Genomic DNA, 19800 nt, shown 5'->3' with positions numbered 1-19800 from the left:
CTAAAATGGACCATGGAGGACAGGAGGAAGGGGATAGGGGCATGGATCGGGGACACGTAGGGAGGAGGTGGCAGGGACAGGTTACAGTCATCTGACAATGCTAGGCAGGTGAGAGGGGAATGGCAGCTCAACAGAACACTCAGAGTAGACAAGAGGGGCAGGTCCATGGAACATGGTGGGCAAAAAGGATGGAGCAGGGGCATGCACACAGACATTGGTGGGTAGGGGAAATGACAGTAGGGTCAGCAAGCTAAGCACAGCGACTAAGCAGGAGGTCAATGAATACATATATATATATAATCACTGAAAAACACAGGTTTCAGGGACATTATAATTAGAAATTAGCATTTAAAAAACCTTAGATGTTCACTGAAAAAAACGCAGGTTTCAGGGACGTTATAGTTAATTGGACATTTCACTCGTACAAAACTAGAGAAATTCAGCTGTTATAGTTAGCTAAGCTAACTATAACTCACGCCCCCGCAATGCACTGCTGTTGACGTCACATGTTACATCACTCATGACATGGTCAGTGACATCACTGATGACATCTTAAATGACATCACTGATGACATCATCCAGTGACTGTGAGTGTTTCTAAAAAGTTTAAGAATGTGATATATATATGATTAGTCAGTCAGTTTGTGACTGACTGTATAAGTGAGTGATTATACATGTCTGGGTGAATGTATGTGTGAGTGAGTAATCTGTATGAATGTCTGTATCAGTCTGTCAGTTGTGTAAGTGGCTGCATGGGTTGGTGAATAGGTACATGAGTGTCTATATGGGTATTGATTGGTTGTCTGAGTACCTGTATGGGTACCTGAGTGTCTGTGTGTTGTGTGGCTACCTCCATGGATCAGTGAGTAGGTGATTCACTGCTTGTATGGGTTCATGAGTGTGTCTGCCAGGGGCTGTAGGAGAGGGTGAGTATGCATATGGCTGTGTTGGTGAATGAATGTATGTCTCAGTGTTATATGTGTGAGTAACTGCATATGTGAATGGCAGTATATGGGAGTGTTGGTGTATATAAGTGACTGTATATGAGAGTGAGTGATTGTGAGAGTGGATGTATGGGTGAGTGTATGCTTGTGTCAGTGATTGTATAAGAGAGTAAGTATGTGTTAGTATCTGTATGAATAAGTGAGGTTGTGTGTGTATAACTGTATAGGTGAGTAAATGACATTGTGTTTGACTCTTTGGGTGACTGACTAGGTGTGTGAGTAACTCTATGGGTGAGTGGCAGTGTGTGAGTGTCCGAATGGGTGTATGAGTGCATATAATAGTGGCTGTATTGATGAGTGACTGCATGTATTGGTGATTGTATGGGTGAGTGAGTGGATGTGTGTGTAGATCTATGAATCAGTGAGTGGGTATGTACTAACTGGTATTGGTGTGTGTTAGACCTGTCAGCCCTTTGGGTGGTCCCTCCTCATCATTATTTATTTTGTCCCACTTTTGCCTCAAACCCTGTTATAATTTTTCCTTTTTGGCAACCACCAGACTTTTTAGTGTTGATGCAGGATCAGGGAGCCATTTTCCCTACCCCTGGAACTTCTGTCTGAGGGCCTGAGACACAAAATGGTGGCCACCCATTGTCACCTGTGACATCATCAGAACCCACTGGAGATTTCTAGAACCTTCCGTAACATTCTAGAACCCTGTGACAGTGAGAGGCAGTTTAGAATGTTGGGAGGCCATCTCAGAGTGGCAGTTGGCATCTGACTGGAGAAGAGAGAGGACAGAGATAGAAGGAGGTCGGAGTAAGGCAGCAGAGGTGGAAACCAGTGCTTGGAGTGGGGTCCAGAAACCCACCCTTGATGCTAGTCTCTACTGACCAAGCCCAGCCTAGAGCCCTGTGTGGGACCAAGACCAGAAGAACCATCTTAAAGGACTGAACATTTGAAACAGGCCTTAAAGAAGAAGAACAGCAAGTTCCTGACCTGTTCAGCAGTGTCCTCCTGGAGTCCTGACGTCGAGAAGCCTGGAGACCTGGGGCCTGAGGGGGAGAAGCAGCGCTGACAGAAAACAGACGTCGTACCCGGAGCCACCAGAGGTCGAGTGAGGGCGCCGACGGAGGTCGTGGAGAGTCACCGGAGGTCGAGTAAGGAGTAACCTGAGGTCGAGGTGAGGCGTCGACGGGGGAGTGAAGTCCGTCCACCGGAGTCGCCGGAGACTGAGGTGAAGCGCGCCGGAGGTCGGGAGTGGAGATCGCACTCCGGAGACACCAGGAAGTGGGGAGTCCGAGTCCCTGCGACGCCGGAAGGCGACATCGAGTCGAGACCGCCCAGCGACATCGAGCCGGGGCCGCCCAGCGACATCGAGCCGAGACCGCCCAGCGACATCGAGTCGAGACCGCCCAGCGACATCGAGTCGAGACCGCCCAGCGACATCGAGTCGAGTCGAGACCGCCCAGCGACATCGAGTCGAGACCGCCCAGCGACATCGAGTCGAGACCGCCCAGCGACATCGAATCGAGGCCGCCCAACGACATCGATCCGGAGCCGCCTCACGGCGTCGACACGGTGCCGAGCGGAGCCGATCATCGTGAAAAGGGCAGTAAGTGGTAGAGGGGGCGTTTGAGGTCCCGTGGAGCCCTAAAAGACCATTCTAGGGGCTAAAGGGGTGTTAGAACCAGCCTGGGAGTGCCAGGGGTGAACTGAGACTGGTACAGTGACCTCCATAAAGGGTTGTGTGGTTTGGAGGGCCAGATCTTTAGGTTACTCTTGTTCTACCTCAGCTTAGGCCCCAGCCTTGATCAATCTAGGTGGGACACCCCCATGCCATCCAAGTGTCCTTAAGTTGTGTATGGGCGAAGTAAGACCAAGTGACCTCAAGAAAATGATTTGAACTGTAACTGTCATTGATTGTTTTACCTTATTTATTGGAGGTGCTTTATTTATTGTCATCCACTAATTTATTCCTGCACTATATTTATTGTCTGACTGTATTTATTTGCCATCTGTATTTATTGCACATCTATTTATTCTTTGCTTAATGAGGACCTGAACCTATTTATTGAAATTCCAATGTAGTATTATTTATTTGACCTGCTCTTTTAAGGAAAATCTTATTGTCTTGTATTTATGTAATGAAACCTGCAACTAAGAGAAAATAAGATAAAGACATATATATTTTCAACTGGACTTGCATAATTTTTACGGTGTAGTCTCGTTTTTGGAACGGATGAACGCATGGTTATTGTGAGGGTGTGACGTACGCTTAACACGGTGCCTGACCCCCAACCGCTCGAGCCAAGCTATCATTGTGCTGGGAACCTGGTGACTGCTAACCCGGTTGCCCGGTTTCCAACATAAAATTGGTGTTCAGCGGTGGGATAGAGCTGTGCTTGCGTCTACTCGACAATAACTGTGGGTAGTCCATAGGCCTACACCGGGAGTTTTCTCCAAGCGGACTTCCTAATTTTGAGTTTTGTTTTTTCCAAATTTACTTCTGGTGGTGGGAGGAGGTATTACAAAAGGTACCCCCCTGCATAGCTTCTGTAAGCAACTGTCTTCTATCCTGAGTGGGCAAAATGGAGTTTGTGTTGGAGGATCTGGAAACTTACACGGTGACCCAACTCAGAGAGTTTTGTCAGAGAGAGGGGGTGTTTTGTCCCCAAGGTGCAAAGAAGGGTGAGCTCCAGACCAGCTTAAGGGCTTGGTGGGAGGCACGACGAGAAAGTAAGGTTGAGAACGAGGATAGTGATGGAGAGCCTGACAGCGAGGGGGCTGGTTTGTACCAACCTGAGGTGGGGAACCTAGTAGAGGGGCCCAGAACACTTTCAAGGAAGGGCAGCAGTGTCTCTAGTGGCGGCTTATCAGAAGCAGTATTAATTGACCGGAGGGAGAAAAGACAGCTCACATGGGATTTGGCGAAGCTGGAGAAAGAAAAAGAGGAACAGAGGATGGGTCACGAGTTGAGGCTCAGGGAGATAGATCTCCAGATCCTACGGGTCAGGGCACACACTGTTCCTAATGGTGGCAGCGAAGAAAGAGAAATCACCAGGGAACCCAAACCCTATTTGCCGAAAGACATAGTAGCCAGCTATAGTGCGGGAGATGATATCGCCAAGTGGCTAGCGGCCTATGAGGTCTCGTTAAGAGCCCATGGGGTTCCAGAGAAGTATTGGGGAGGGGGATTGTATAAATACATGCCTCCAGCTGGCAGGGATACATTATTGGCCCTAGAGCAGGATGAGCAGACCCACTACCCCACCATGAAAGTGGCGCTCGTGAGGAAGTTTGGACTAACACCCGAGAAGTATAGACAGAAGTTCCGGGGTAGCCACAAACTGGGCACACAGAATTGGGTGGATTTCCTGGACTATGCAAAGAAGGCATTAGAGGGTTGGATACAAGGCAGTGAGGTGAGGGACTACGAGGGGTTGTTTGATTTGATGTTGAAGGAACACCTGCTCGAAAAATGTTTCCCTGACCTGCGTCAACACCTGGTGGATAGCAAGCTGACCAATCCCCGGAAGCTTGCTGAGGAGGCGGACATTTGGGCTAGTACCCGGGTGTCCACAAGGGGGACTGGAGGGGACTCTCAAAAGACCGGACAGGGCGCCCCCCAGAAGAAAGAGGGAGGGGAAAAGAAAACGGAGTTCTCTAAAGGCCCCCAAAATAGTTTCCAAGGGAAGGGAACAGGATTCACCCCTAGGGCTAACCCACCCAGAAACCCTAATCCTGGCCAGAGTCAGCAGCCAAGGGTTGTCCATTGCTTCGAGTGCGGTGGTGTCGGACACTATAAGGGAGATGTGAAGTGCCCGAAAAGACCACCCCCTCCCATCGGAGGAAAGGCCCCCGGAGTAGCTAGTGTAGTGCTCGGGGAGGAGATGCCTTTAGATAAGGGAAGGGAGTGGGCGGGTGTCACTTTAGTGTCCCTGGGAGAACGGGAGATGGTTCCTAAGATCCAGGTGCCCGCAAATACCACAAAGTATGGGCAGAGGGTCACCATCAATGGCCAAAGAGGGGAGGCTCTGAGAGACACAGGAGCCAGTATGACTATGGTACATAGCCAACTGGTGTCTCCAGAGCAGGTGATTCCCCATGTACTCCACCCTGCCGCGATGGCTGACGGCAGAATGGGCCACTATCCGGTGGCCGAGGTTCCATTTGAATGGGAAGGGGTTGCAGGGTCACTTCGAGTTGCCGTAAGCCCTGCCGTGCCAGTCGATTGTCTGCTGGGGAATGACATGGAGCATAATGCTTGGAAGGAGGTGGAATACCGGACTCATGCTGAGATGCTGGGTACACCTGAATGGGCCTGTGTCAGCACCAGGTCTGCGACTACCCGTAGGGGGAGTTCGTTTAGGCGGGAGCCTGTAACAAAGGCACCGCCGGCTGCCAACCAAGGGAAGAACCGAAGGCAGGAGGAGCCTGCCTCGGCATCCGCGCCCCGTGTGACGGATAGGCCACCGGAGGTGGTGGACCAGGAGTCCGCGGAGGGGGATGTTACCGAACTGGAGAACCTACCCATCCCGGCCGAGTGGCACGGGGAGGGAGGGCCGACCAGGGAGTAATTCTGCAAGGGCCAGAAGGAGTGTCCTACCCTTGAGGGACTGAGGCGACAGGCCGAAGCCCAGGCAGCAGGGAACGTTGAGGGGAACTACAATATTTACTGGGAGGATGGCCTCCTCTACAGTGAATCCAAGGCACCCATGCACGGATCGTCACGGGCCTTGGTTGTCCCTCAACGTTACCGAGCCTTCCTTCTGGAATTGGCTCATGAGATCCCCTTGGCAGGACACCTGGGGCAAGACAAGACCTTTGCCCGGCTTGTCCCACACTTTTATTGGCCTCAGATGAAAGTGTCGTCCGACACCTACTGCCGGACGTGTGTGTCTTGTCAAGCCAGTGGGAAAACAGGGGTGAAGCTGAAAGCTCCCCTGCAACCACTTCCTGTCGTTAGCACCCCCTTTGAAAGGGTGGGCATCGACATTGTGGGTCCGTTAGATCCGCCTACTACAGCTGGTCACAGGTTTATCCTGGTTCTGGTGGATCATGCCACACGGTACCCAGAGGCTATACCTCTGAGGACCATTACTGCACCTGTTGTGGCTAGGGCCCTGATGGGAATCTTTACCCGAGTGGGTTTTCCCAAGGAAGTTGTGTCTGACAGGGGGACCAACTTCATGTCAGCATATATGCGGGCGATGTGGAAGGAGTGTGGAGTGACCTACCGGTTCACCACTCCTTACCACCCTCAGACCAATGGTCTGGTGGAGAGGTTCAATAAGACCTTGAAAGGCATGATCAGAAGTCTGCCTGAAAGCCTGCAGAGGAAATGGGACGTCCTCCTACCCTGTCTATTGTTTTCTTACAGGGAAGTGCCACAGAAGGGAGTGGGCTTCAGCCCCTTCGAGCTTTTGTATGGGCACCCTGTGCATGGACCTCTCAGCCTGGTGAGAGACGGATGGGAAAGAACTCCCAGAAAGCTTCCCCAGGACGTGGTGAGCTACATGCTGGCCTTCCGGAGCCAAATGGCTAAGTTGTGGAAGCAAGCTTCTGACAACTTGGAAGCCAGCCAAGCAGTGATGAAGGCGTGGTATGACCACAATGCTCACCCGGTGGAGTTGGAGCCTGGCCAGAAGGTGTGGGTGATCGAACCAGGAGAGCTTAGCGCCCTCCAGGATCGCTGGTCAGGACCCTTTGAGGTGTTGGAGAAGAAGGGTAAGGCTACCTACTTGGTGGATCTGAAGACCCCTCGTCAGCCCCTACGGGTGCTGCATGCCAACCGCCTCAAACCCCACCATGAGAGGCCCGAAGTCATATTGTTAATGGTGACTGACGGAGCAGAGGACGTGGAAAGCGAGCCTCTCCCCGACTTATTTGCGTCTCAAGAGAAGGATGGGTTGGTGGAGGGAGTGATTCTCTCCCCGTCCCTAACTCCTGAACAGCAGGAGGACTGCTGCCAGGTCCTGGGGCAGTACTCTTCGTTGTTCTCCCTTGTTCCGGGTAGGACTCACCTGTGCGTCCATGACGTGGACACAGGAGACAGCCCACCTGTGAAGTCAAAGATCTACCGGATGACAGACAAGGTGAAGGCCAGCATTCACAGTGAAGTCACTAAGATGCTGGAGCTAGGAGTGATTGAACCTTCCAGCAGCCCCTGGTCCAGTCCGGTGGTACTAGTACCAAAAGCTGTACCACCGGGTGCCCAACCGGAACTGAGGTTCTGTGTGGACTACCGGGGACTGAACTCAGTAACCAAGACTGATGCTCATCCGATCCCAAGGCCGGATGAATTGATTGACCGGCTGGGAGCTGCCCAATATTTGAGTACCTTTGACCTTACTTCCGGGTACTGGCAGATCTCTCTGACTGATGGAGCTAAGGAAAGGTCAGCCTTCTCCACGCCCAAGGGCCACTACCAGTTCTGCGTGATGCCCTTTGGGCTCAAGAACGCACCTGCCACGTTTCAGCGTCTGGTGAACCAGATCCTCGCCGGAATGGAGAGTTTCTCTGCTGCTTATCTGGACGACATTGCCGTCTTCAGTAACAGCTGGGAGGATCACTTGCGTCACCTGCAAACTGTTCTCCAGGCCCTGAAACACGCTGGTTTAACGATCAAGGCCAGTAAATGCCAGATCGGGCAGGGGTCGGTAGTGTACCTTGGACACTTGGTGGGTAGGGGAGCGGTGCAACCCCTCCAGGCGAAAATTGAGGCTATCATGGCCTGGGAACCCCCCAAGACTCAGACTGAGGTCCGAGCTTTTCTGGGCCTCACAGGATATTACCGCCGCTTCGTGAAGGGGTATGGGACCATTGTGGCCCCCCTCACGGAGCTTACGTCCAAGAAGCAACCTCGACGGGTAGTCTGGACGGAGGCTTGTCAGCAGGCCTTTGTGAAACTGAAGCAAGCCATGTGCGAGGCCCCGGTCTTAAGGGCCCCAGACTTTTCCAAGGAGTTCATTGTCCAGACAGACTCATCGGAACATGGCATTGGGGCAGTGTTATCGCAACTCAATGAAGAGGGTCTAGATCAACCTGTGATCTTCCTATCCCGGAGACTACTTCCCAGGGAACAGAAGTGGAGTGCAATAGAGCGTGAAGCCTTTGCAGTGGTATGGGCTCTGAAGAAGTTGCGGCCATACCTGTTTGGCTCGCACTTCCTAGTTCAGACCGACCACAGACCCCTTCGTTGGCTGATGCAGATGAAGGGGGAGAATCCCAAGTTGCTAAGGTGGTCTATCTCCCTACAGGGAATGGACTTTCAGGTGGAACATCGGCCTGGAGTGGACCACGCCAATGCAGACGGTCTCTCAAGGTATTTCCGCCTTAGTGATGAGAACTCCCAAGGGGTTGGGTAGCTCTCCCCACTTTCAGCTGGGGGGGACACGTGTTAGACCTGTCAGCCCTTTGGGTGGTCCCTCCTTATCATTATTTATTTTGTCCCACTTTTGCCTCAAACCCTGTTATAATTTTTCCTTTTTGGGAACCACCAGACTTTTTAGTGTTGATGCAGGATCAGGGAGCCATTTTCCCTACCCCTGGAACTTCTGTCTGAGGGCCTGAGACACAAAATGGTGGCCACCCATTGTCACCTGTGACATCATCAGAACCCACTGGAGATTTCTAGAACCTTCCGTAACATTCTAGAACCCTGTGACAGTGAGAGGCAGTTTAGAATGTTGGGAGGCCATCTCAGAGTGGCAGTTGGCATCTGACTGGAGAAGAGAGAGGACAGAGATAGAAGGAGGTCGGAGTAAGGCAGCAGAGGTGGAAACCAGTGCTTGGAGTGGGGTCCAGAAACCGACCCTTGATGCTAGTCTCTACTGACCAAGCCCAGCCTAGAGCCCTGTGTGGGACCAAGACCAGAAGAACCATCTTAAAGGACTGAACATTTGAAACAGGCCTTAAAGAAGAAGAACAGCAAGTTCCTGACCTGTTCAGCAGTGTCCTCCTGGAGTCCTGACGTCGAGAAGCCTGGAGACCTGGGGCCTGAGGTGGAGAAGCGGCGCTGACAGAAAACAGACGTCGTACCCGGAGCCGCCAGAGGTCGAGTGAGGGCGCCGACGGAGGTCGTGGAGAGTCACCGGAGGTCGAGTAAGGAGTAACCCGAGGTCGAGTGAGGGCGCCGACGGAGGTCGTGGAGAGGCGCCGGAGGTCGAGTCGGGAGTCACCTGAGGTCGAGGTGAGGCATCGACGGGGGAGTGAAGTCCGCCCACCGGAGTCGCCGGAGACTGAGGTGAAGCGCGCCGGAGGTCGGGAGTGGAGATCGCACTCCAGAGACACCAGGAAGTGGGGAGTCCGAGTCCCTGCGACGCCGGAAGGCGACATCGAGTCGAGACCGCCCAGCGACATCGAGCCGGGGCCGCTCAGCGACATCGAGTCGAGACCGCCCAGCGACATCGAGTCGAGACCGCCCAGCGACATCGAGTCGAGACCGCCCAGCGACATCGAGTCGAGACCGCCCAGCGACATCGAATCGAGGCCGCCCAACGACATCGATCCGGAGCCGCCTCACGGCGTCGACACGGTGCCGAGCGGAGCCGATCATCGTGAAAAGGGCAGTAAGTGGTAGAGGGGGCGTTTGAGGTCCCGTGGAGCCCTAAAAGACCATTCTAGGGGCTAAAGGGGTGTTAGAACCAGCCTGGGAGTGCCAGGGGTGAACTGAGACTGGTACAGTGACCTCCATAAAGGGTTGTGTGGTTTGGAGGGCCAGATCTTTAGGTTACTCTTGTTCTGCCTCAGCTTAGGCCCCAGCCTTGATCAATCTAGGTGGGACACCCCCATGCCATCCAAGTGTCCTTAAGTTGTGTATGGGCGAAGTAAGACCAAGTGACCTCAAGAAAATGATTTGAACTGTAACTGTCATTGATTGTTTTACCTTATTTATTGGAGGTGCTTTATTTATTGTCATCCACTAATTTATTCCTGCACTATATTTATTGTCTGACTGTATTTATTTGCCATCTGTATTTATTGCACATCTATTTATTCTTTGCTTAATGAGGACCTGAACCTATTTATTGAAATTCCAATATAGTATTATTTATTTGACCTGCTCTTTTAAGGAAAATCTTATTGTCTTGTATTTATGTAATGAAACCTGCAACTAAGAGAAAATAAGATAAAGACATATATATTTTCAACTGGACTTGCATAATTTTTACGGTGTAGTGTCGTTTTTGGAACGGATGAACGCATGGTTATTGTGAGGGTGTGACGTACGCTTAACACGGTGCCTGACCCCTAACCGCTCGAGCCTTGCTACCATTGTGCTGGGAACCTGGTGACTGCTAACCCGGTTGCCCGGTTTCCAACAGTGTGTCTATGGTTTCGAGAAGGGTAGTCTGTATTTTAGAGTGGGTGTATGAAAGGTTATATTAGGGTATGAGTAGGTGCATCAGAGATTAAATGGATGATGTCATCAGTGATGTCATTTCAGATGTCATCAGTGATATCACTGACCATGTCATGAGTGATGTAATGTGTAATGTCTTAAGCTGTGCATTGCGGGGACGTGAGTTATAGTTAGCTCAGCTAACTATAAAGGCTGAATTTCTCTGATTTGTATGAGTGAAATGTCAGACTAACTATAACGTCCCTGAACACATACATGATCCATTTAGCCAGCAGCATCTATTCTCACAACATTAATGTCCTCTACTATGCTGACAACATAAACTTACTCTCACAGACAAGGCACCTGGAACCCTGATGAGGTTCAATTACTGAAATCACCAACTGGATGAAGGCAGACTGTCTAAAGCTAAACTCTGCAAGGCTAAAATAGTGATCTTTGGGAACAGTACTTCACTGAGGGACTTCACCTGCTGGCCAACAGAGCTAGGACCGATAAACAACAAGAATCTTGGTATCATCATTAACAGCAAACTCAACATGACTGGCCAAGTCAATGCTTTGACCGCCTCATGCTTCCATGCTATGAAGATGCTGAGGAAGATTTTCAAATTTCTCTCAATTAGCATCCAGAACACCATCACACAAGCCCGAGTCACATCAAGCTGGACTGTGGGAACACATTATATTCCTAGATCTACAAAAAACTCACACGAAGGCTACAGACCGTTTTTAATTCTGTGGCCAGAATCACTCTCAACCTCCCACACTGCAGTCACATCACACCACACATGATGGATAATTTACTAAAGAAAGTTATATTCAAAACATCCTACCTTTAGTGGATCCGTCAGTGCATATATACAGTTAAAAATATATGTACAAAATACCAAGTACATCTGTGCAGTACAAATAAATCACCAAATTTATGTACATTTCGCCATGTTCTACAGATTCTTTGAAAAAGCACCTGATCTTTAATATGCTCAAGTTTTATCTTGGTTTTTCATCGACTCAACATTTGTACCATCCATTCAGTCTTCATTTGGGACTCTAATATGTGTGCCTGATATTAAAATCCTCAAATGAACATTAGTTGATATAGCACTGTAAACTACTATCAAATGGAAGAATCCCATAGTAATGGACTGCCTTTCCTACTGGCAATATGTATGTTCAGGAAAAACCTCAATGTCATCAAAAGAATCTTTGACTAGTTCACTGACTTTGTTTATCGGTATGTTTGTGGGTGCAGTGACTCAAATATACCTTAATACAATTACTGTTCAGTTATTAAGTTCACTTTGAACTTTATTATATGGAGGCTTTGACAATGTTTATATATTTTAGTATACTGTAGAGCAAAACGAATCAAAGATCACAGCTTGAACATGTGCACACATGCACATACACAAATTGTCATTTTGGGATGTAAGGGTTATCTCTCAGCTTACACAAATTGCAAAAGTGTTTTCTTTAGATAGCAGAGCTATTTATTCAGGATATATAGAAAGAGAAAGACCAGGGCTCAGGCAGGGATATCTCACTGTATTTACAAACCTTCCAAGTTCAGGCCTCGCGTAGCAGACCACACCTATATAATGAAATGACTCAGACTTTTAGCTTCGGTCAAAATCAGCAGCGCAGTCTTAGATAGCAAATTCATGTCTGAGGTTCCTTAGATGTTAAGCATACCAAGTGAGCAGCTTAGGATTACATCAAGTGTCAGCAAGTAGCAAGGACCTTTGCACCTGAAGCCCAGTCCCTGTGTGACTTGTCAGTTTTACACTGTCTTGCCCACTGTTTGATTCATGCTGTATCATGGAGTTCCCCTTTGTCTTTTCCTCTCTCTCACCCTCTCGGACTGTGTCACACTAAAATAAACACAGTAGTGTAAATGAAGGAGTCATTTATTCAGTGAACACTTGCTCAAAGTCTGTTAAGAGTGTTATGTACAAAAGAAACAATCAGACTCATGACCAAAGAGACCTTTCTGCGCTTTAGTGAAAGAAATCAACCCAAGTATCCTGACAGCCACATAAGCTTCAGGGATGCAAATTACCATTGAAGAATACCATCCATTTTCATAATAATTTCAAACAAAAGGTAAACGTTTATTCAGTAAACAGTCCTGGTTCAAAGTGACTGTCAGTGGAAGAGACGCATATAACAAAATATTAAACAAGAGCCTGAACAATTGAATCGGAGAAATGTTTGGAATTATTGCCTGGTGGTTATAATCAAAAAGAGCTAGCTGTACTAGTATGGTTCATGTAGTGTGTGTCAGAAAAACATATTCGTTTTTATCGCCATATTTACAGTATCGCAAAAAAATCCGATTACTATTCACTGTGAATACCTTTGCTATACATATAAATGAAACACTGATGACACAATACAGTTGTGCAGTCTGTCGTCCGTTTTGACTCTTTTTTCTAAAGAGGCTACTCATGCCTTAGAGATGCTACATGCACTGAACGAAGAACTCGCAACAGCTGTGGCGTCAAGATGATACATAAACGCCCACCGAAAGGCCTGCATACACCGATGGAGTTCCTGTTTGGCCACATTAGATTGAGACGTGGGTCCTGAGCAGCCACCAAGTAAGTGAGGCACAGGGGGTTTCTGGACGATTAGCGTGTCCTTGTGAACCTCACCCATGACTTGATCCGGGCCACTTTCTGCTACTCAGAGTATGAATGACGTCCATGATCATGACAGGGCGACGCCTTACTGTTTTCTCTCTAATTTTCTTTAAATCACAATCAGAGTGCTACTAATAAGCCGGACCCCCTCCAGGGACTCATGGAGTTTGTCCCCTTGAACATGAGAGTAAGCACACTGTATATTAACGTCTCACTCAGCACCTTGGCCTTTTACTTTTAGCACAGTAACGCATAATCGCTCATTTTGGCATTTTAAACCAAAGCCGACATGAAACGCCAAACAGTTCCATTTTTATCCGACAATTCACTAAAGCAGAACGGAATGAAGTCACTAAAATAAGTGTGCCTAGCCTGATTCCCATCTATATGTGTGCGTCTGTATGTTGTTTTGTCCTTTTATCTTCCCAGGTACAAACTTAGAGGAAAACATATTCTTACAATTACCGCACCTTAGCGAGTGCGTCACTTAGGAGAGTATACATACTCTTTAAACCCCCTTTTAACTCACCTTCACACATATGTCCTGATGTAAGCCAGAATTAACACAAGGCCTGTCTGAAACTAGTTGACCACACCAGATGTGAGAGCCCATATGTCTCTCCAACCCCATCCACTAGCCTTGCTTTTAAACACTACCAAGGGCCCACGAATAAATTATCCTGTGGATCTTGGGACCCTTAGGACAGTTTTTTAACTTACACCCTTAACACCATCACTGCACACTCACTTAATACTATCCGCTCCTCTGTAAACAGACGTTGCAGTACACCCGAGGCACACTCGGTGCCTTGGGTGGGGACCGATGAAGAAGCATGCCACCAACTAGGTTGGTAGATGAGTACCTTCATAAAAACTAATATGTTTTTCTGACACACACTACATGAGCCTTACTAGTACAGCTAGCTCTTCTTGATTATCACCATAATCCTACAGGGAAGTGTACTAGCCATTTCTGTTCCTCACTCTCCTTTTGATACTCATCACAAAATTATTGCCTGACATCAATTTCTGAACCCGGTAATCTCGGGTCAGATAAACATGTACTGAATTTTCTAATGACAATTACTTTAACGTGTATATCAACTGTCATGTTATATTTGGAGTGAGGGTAGTTATTTCTTTTTTTAATGTTTATATTTGTATTTTATGTATGCTGTAAAATGAGTTGCAAAAGCTGTAACAATACTTCACATTGTATTGAATGTAATGCTTCAGCGGGTATTCACAGGGACCCATTCTGAGTCTTTAGGTAGTGATTGCATGGTATACTATACAGTTGGGCAGTGAGAACATGATCTACAAATAACACTACATGCCTCAAACAATTTTAGTCCTTAACTTTCTCAGCGGTATTGTCAAATGGTAATTACAGGTGCTTCAGTGTCCCACTGCTTGATGGTCGTGACTTACCATATTGATCGGATCCACTGGACCAATGCTATTGACATACACATCAATATCAATTACAGTTGGTCTCACTGAAAACAGAAACAATAATCAATATTCAACCCAGAATTTATATTTCCAGTGAAGTTACGTCAGCAATAGTGCAACTAGCAAAGTTATTCAAATAAACACTATTTTCTACATTTGAAGATCAAACATGTCAAGAAGATGCATTTAGGTGCCCACAAATAATGCATATAAACTTGACAGCAATTTAGTTTGGGCCATGTTTTTCTTTTAAAATCTTGAGACTCGAGTGTCAAGACTGATTAAAGTAATTAGACAAGCGAATAACTAACCACTGAGATTTTGAACTCTGGATGCCATGTGACACGCATTTTTGTCTTTTGCCATCTAAACGTTTGTAAAATCTAATTTTCTTTATCTTCAGAATATTATTTTATTGGTCATCTAAAACAATATTATTAAAAACTATCCTCAGTACCGGTATAACACTACTATATTGTGTGCATTACATTGTATGACAATTCAACCAAATCCACTACTTAGTCATATTCCTAAATCGCAAGATAATTAGAGGTATGTATAACAGGTGAATACAGTAGATTATAAGGTGATGTACAGGATTTAAAGTTGAAATTATAATCATAATAATAATAATAATAATACACTTACCATATTGATGTATATTAGGCGATGAACTGGATGCAAAATAATTGTAGGTCAATATTACTGACCCCAATATAATATCGTACAACAATAAGAACCATGGATTTTCATTTTTAACTGTTAATATTTTGACAGATGGTGGTAGAGGTATCCTCTTTGAGTATATTCACAGAATTGTGAGTCCCCTCTACTCTCCACTCCTGGAGGGTTTTATGCAACTTTAAAATCCAAATGATCAATCACCAACAAACTACTTTTTTTCACTAGTTCCCTGACTAGTCTCATGTCCCTTGCACATACAGCCAAGTACCATTTGTCCAAATAAATATTTAAAGGATGCTCAATCTCTGAATACATTGATCCAATCAAGTAAATGATGGCGTAAAGTTTCTCAGCCACATCTTTTTCTTCAAATTTAGTTGCACTTACCTGTCACTCTCAATTGCTGTGCTTCTTCACCCCTGCAACGCCAGTCTCAACTACTAATTACACTTCTCATTTGAGTTTGAGGAGTACATCTGTGCTCCCACCACAAAAAAAGAGTAAATGTGTCCCAGAAATTCCTCATTAGTTGGGAAAATGGCCCTCAACCTACTAAAACCGCCTGTAGAATGTAAACATTCATTTTCTAGTTAAGTTCATTTTTGTCTTCGTATTGAAGCCCTGCTCTGAAAGCATGATTCACAAAGCCCTTTGGACACCAATGTTGGGTTTATATTATGAATGTAAATACATGTTTTGTCTCCACTAAATTTAAATTTACACTTCTAATACTATTTACTCACACATAATGTTACCACTGTATGGCTTACCATTACATGAGTGAAAATCTGCTCTCAGGGGTAGGAGAAGAGGTTCCATGGTGGTGATGCCTTGGAAAGGAATTGAACACCCATTATTTTAAGAATTGTTGGGTGCTCGATTTTAAAAGGCACATTACAGCTATGGATATGGTTTGAGATGCAATCCTTTTGAGTAAATATGTGTCCAGGAGGAAAATGGGAAGGGATCATACTTACATTTAATACGGTGCACAGGAAAGAGTTTCTCCATGGGTAGAAGTAAGAGGCCTTCCCTGGAACTGTCCAGTTCAAACAGGACCTGCCCTAGACCCTGCTGTTGGCCTCCTCTGAAATAGGCCTCACCTGGCTTCCTTAGACCCTACACTGTGCCCTCTAGACTCGTGGGGAAACGCAACCACGTGTAGCAACCATACTTCATTTACAGATACTCACCTAATGAGCCCTGATGAAGTTCCCTTTGTGAGAATGAAACACGTTGGCTCACTATAACATTCCAAGATCGTGAGAGTTAAGCGATTGATAATAAAGACTTTTTTTGAAACTCAATATTGACTTTCTGGACTTTGTTACTTGGTGCATGCCCAACCCCTGCTTTGCTTAGGATCTGTTTTACAGAGGCACCACTTGACGGCTGATGCCAGGGTTTGCTGTACAAGGACCTCGGATATATTTGAAACTAGCATGAGGTGCGGAAGCATCAGTCCACCGTTAAAGTATCTTTGTTTTGTCTGTCACATTCTGATGAGAGCCTCATAATTAAACGGTGTCAAAACATCAACAAATCCTCCCTTTTGTTTGACTAGGGATTTGGAATACCAAGGATACAGTGTACAAATTGACACAATCCATGTTGGGAATACCTTAAATCACAGTATAATTAACAAGGGGACCCGATAAGGTAGCTTTGGACCTCGGGTGATTACTTATTTTAAAGAACAAAGGTCCTTAGCTTAAGGTAGGTAAAAAACATTTCGACATAGACTTCAATTAGAACTATGGGTAGTCTTCCAATGTCCAGCCGGTCAAAGGAACGTTTATTTAGAACAGATGTAGCAGAAGTTAAACAGAGTGAAAGAAAGGAGAAAGGATGAAACATAGACACAATCCTGTACCGAGCTTTACAAGAAGGAAAATAGGGAAATGAGAAGAAATGGCAGGTAAAAACTTTGGAGCAAATGGTGGCTTAAAGTACAATACAATCTTAAATAAGCTCTAACCCACAGTTACCACAATACAATTTACACAGTGGATAAATTGCGGTACTGTTTGAAAAAAACAGTACCGCAATTTATCCATTGTGTAAATTGTATTGTGGTAACTGTGGGTTAGAGCTTATTTAAGATTGTATTGTACTTTAAGCCACCATTTGCTCCAAAGTTTTTGCCTGCCATTTCTTCTCATTTCCTTATTTTCCTTCTTGTAAAGCTCGGTACAGGATTGTGTCTATGTTTCATCCTTTCTCCTTTCTTTCACTCTGTTTAACTTCTGCTACATCTGTTCTAAATAAACGTTCCTCTGTCCGGCTGGACATTGGAAGACTACCCATAGTTCTCATTGAAGTCTATGTCGAAATGTTTTTTACCTACCTTAAGCTAAGGACCTTTGTTCTTTAAAATAATCTTTAAAATAGGGAATACCTTAAAGGCATATATAAGATTTCTGCCTCTAAATGTGTCCCACGGACAATTGTTCATTTAAAACAAAAGATTAGTGCATTCTGGCAGAACGGTACTGTAAATGTAGGGGTCAATCAACAGAAGTACATTTCTGAGTACGTTTTGTTTATCAGGCACAATCAACTCCATCTAATCCCCTGCACCTCTATAGCCAGTCCAGTTTTCCAGCCAACAACTTCACCTATTCTCTCTTTCTGAAGGAAAACTGTTAACACTGTGAATATATGAATGGGCATTAGTTATTTGTTTTACAATTCTTAATGTACATCTCTTATTTAGAGGGCTTAGCACGTGATTCTTTAAATCTGCCATATTAGCAGCCTTTTTAATGTGTTTAAATTGTGTCAAATTATTTATTTGTTTTACAATTGTGCACCCACTCTGCCCCTAATTAATATCTACCATCTGTCCTAATCATAGGTTTGGCATCACCTGCAAACATCTACAAAGGAAAAGATAGAATGTGTACACAGTTTGAGATTAAGGGACAGATTTTTTTTGCGGTCAGTAATAAGAAATTGGCCTATTTGCGACCACAAAAAACTGTGGTGGTATGTACACATGCCATTCGGTGAATTGCAAAATAGCGTTTGAGAGTTGCTATTAGGAAGGGGCATGCCAAGGGCGTCCCTTCCCAATAATGAGTCAAAATGGTGTGTACCATTGTTTTGCGACTGCATTTGCGCTCGCAAAACACTCACAGTTTACCACCTACTTCAAGTAGGTGGTAAGCCACTCACAAGCGAGAAGGGGTCACCAGGGGTCCCCTTCCCCTTTGTGAATGTATGCAAAAATATTTTTAAGAACAGGCAGTGGTCCCAGCGACCACTGCCTGTTCTTAAAAATGAAACAGAAACATTTAATTTTTCTTTTTTAAATGCATCCCATTTTCCATTAAGGAAAATGGCCTGCATTTTTAAAAAACTGCTTTATTTAAAAAGCAGTCACAGACATGGTGGTCTGCTGACCCCGGCAGGCTACCATCCCTGCAAGCACTGGCCATTCTCAATAGGTTACAAATTGCAACTTTCCTCATGAATATTGATGAGGCAGGTCAATTCCGACCCCATTAGGAATCTCAAACAGTGTCTGAGATGCTGTTGTACATTCCATTTTGTGAGTCGTAAATTGTGAGTCGCAAAATGACGCAATTTGCGACTCGCAAAATGGAAGGGGGTTACATCTGGCCCTAAGTGTGTATGAATGTTCTATTCAGCTCTAAAGAATATAACAGAAAAGATAGGAGGGCAATGTTTTACTTCTTTTCAAAGAGAAGCTACATCACATGCGTAACCTTCATATAGATTACCATACCCAAACATAAACAGGTTAACTGGTTGCTTGTCATGGTATAAAAATATGGACTGTCAAGTGATTTGAGCTGTTTATGGTGCACAAAAACACATACCTCCAATATCAGGTCGAAACTTGTTGTCATAGCCTTGAAGTAAAGAATTTAGAATCTGAGTGATGTCTCCCTCATGAATCTTTGGAGCTAGAATCCATGTTCGGTTCAAAGTCAAGTCCTCTTCCTCTTCCTCGTGAACCTTTTCAGTGCTAATGAGTTAGAAATCATATATAAGGCATTTAATACATGAAAGGTGATCATGAATATGAATCTTGCCAGATAATTATAGCTGAACATATTTCCCATTGCTAAAGAAGCTTAAGGACAGTACGGAGAGACACAGAAATCTACAACAACATATTTGGAAACCAATCATCAACCCTTAGGAGGCATTTAAGTAACACATTGCAAGCAAATGGTTCATTAGTTGCGAAGGATGTGAGTCCTTTCCAAGTATTAAGCCCACAACTCACTGTTACGGAGAACTAAGTACACAACAGTAACACTTGGCTCCTTCAAGGTAGCAAAGCAGAGCAGCACAAGGCCGACCCTTGAGAGGTGGAGTAGGCTAGTACTTCCGGCTTGCTGATCCATCACAAAACTACTCAATAAATCATTGGCCAGGCAGCGTTTTCTTCTTATAGAATGGAAAATTACTTTATTATGCACATACTACTAAATACTACCCATTAATTTGGAAATAGCTATAATTAGCTCGATGAAAATATCTATGCTGATACCCTTATAACACGTTATACCCTTCATAGGTCCTGAACACTCTTACCAAAACACCCCTCCACCCATACCAGACACAATATAAGGGGCTGTTGTTCTCAAAAGACAGTGGCTTTGTCAGGGTGTCACGACTCCAGTAAAAGTAGAAGTATGACATGATAAAACAATATAAATAAAACAATACAA

The 19800-nt window shown here is 45.7% G+C and overlaps 1 protein-coding gene across 1 annotated transcript in view; it reads right to left on the bottom strand.

The window, feature by feature from the left end:
* Positions 1 to 19800, bottom strand: part of LOC146862838 (gamma-aminobutyric acid receptor subunit gamma-1-like) — a 644159-nt gene that overhangs the window by 489446 nt on the left and 134913 nt on the right. The window contains exons 2-3 of the mRNA XM_085643311.1: positions 18940 to 19088; positions 14387 to 14454 (exon numbers count right to left, since the gene is read on the bottom strand). Of these exons, the coding sequence (XP_085499437.1) occupies positions 14387 to 14454; positions 18940 to 19088 (217 nt within the window). The remainder of the gene's footprint in view (positions 1 to 14386; positions 14455 to 18939; positions 19089 to 19800) is intronic.

Source organism: Triturus cristatus, chromosome 2_2 (genome assembly GCF_964204655.1).
Source record: "Triturus cristatus chromosome 2_2, aTriCri1.1, whole genome shotgun sequence".
Taxonomy (NCBI): domain Eukaryota; kingdom Metazoa; phylum Chordata; class Amphibia; order Caudata; family Salamandridae; genus Triturus; species Triturus cristatus.
The sequence above is the reverse complement of the archived record's forward strand: the minus strand, read 5'-3'. Positions and strand labels throughout refer to the sequence as shown.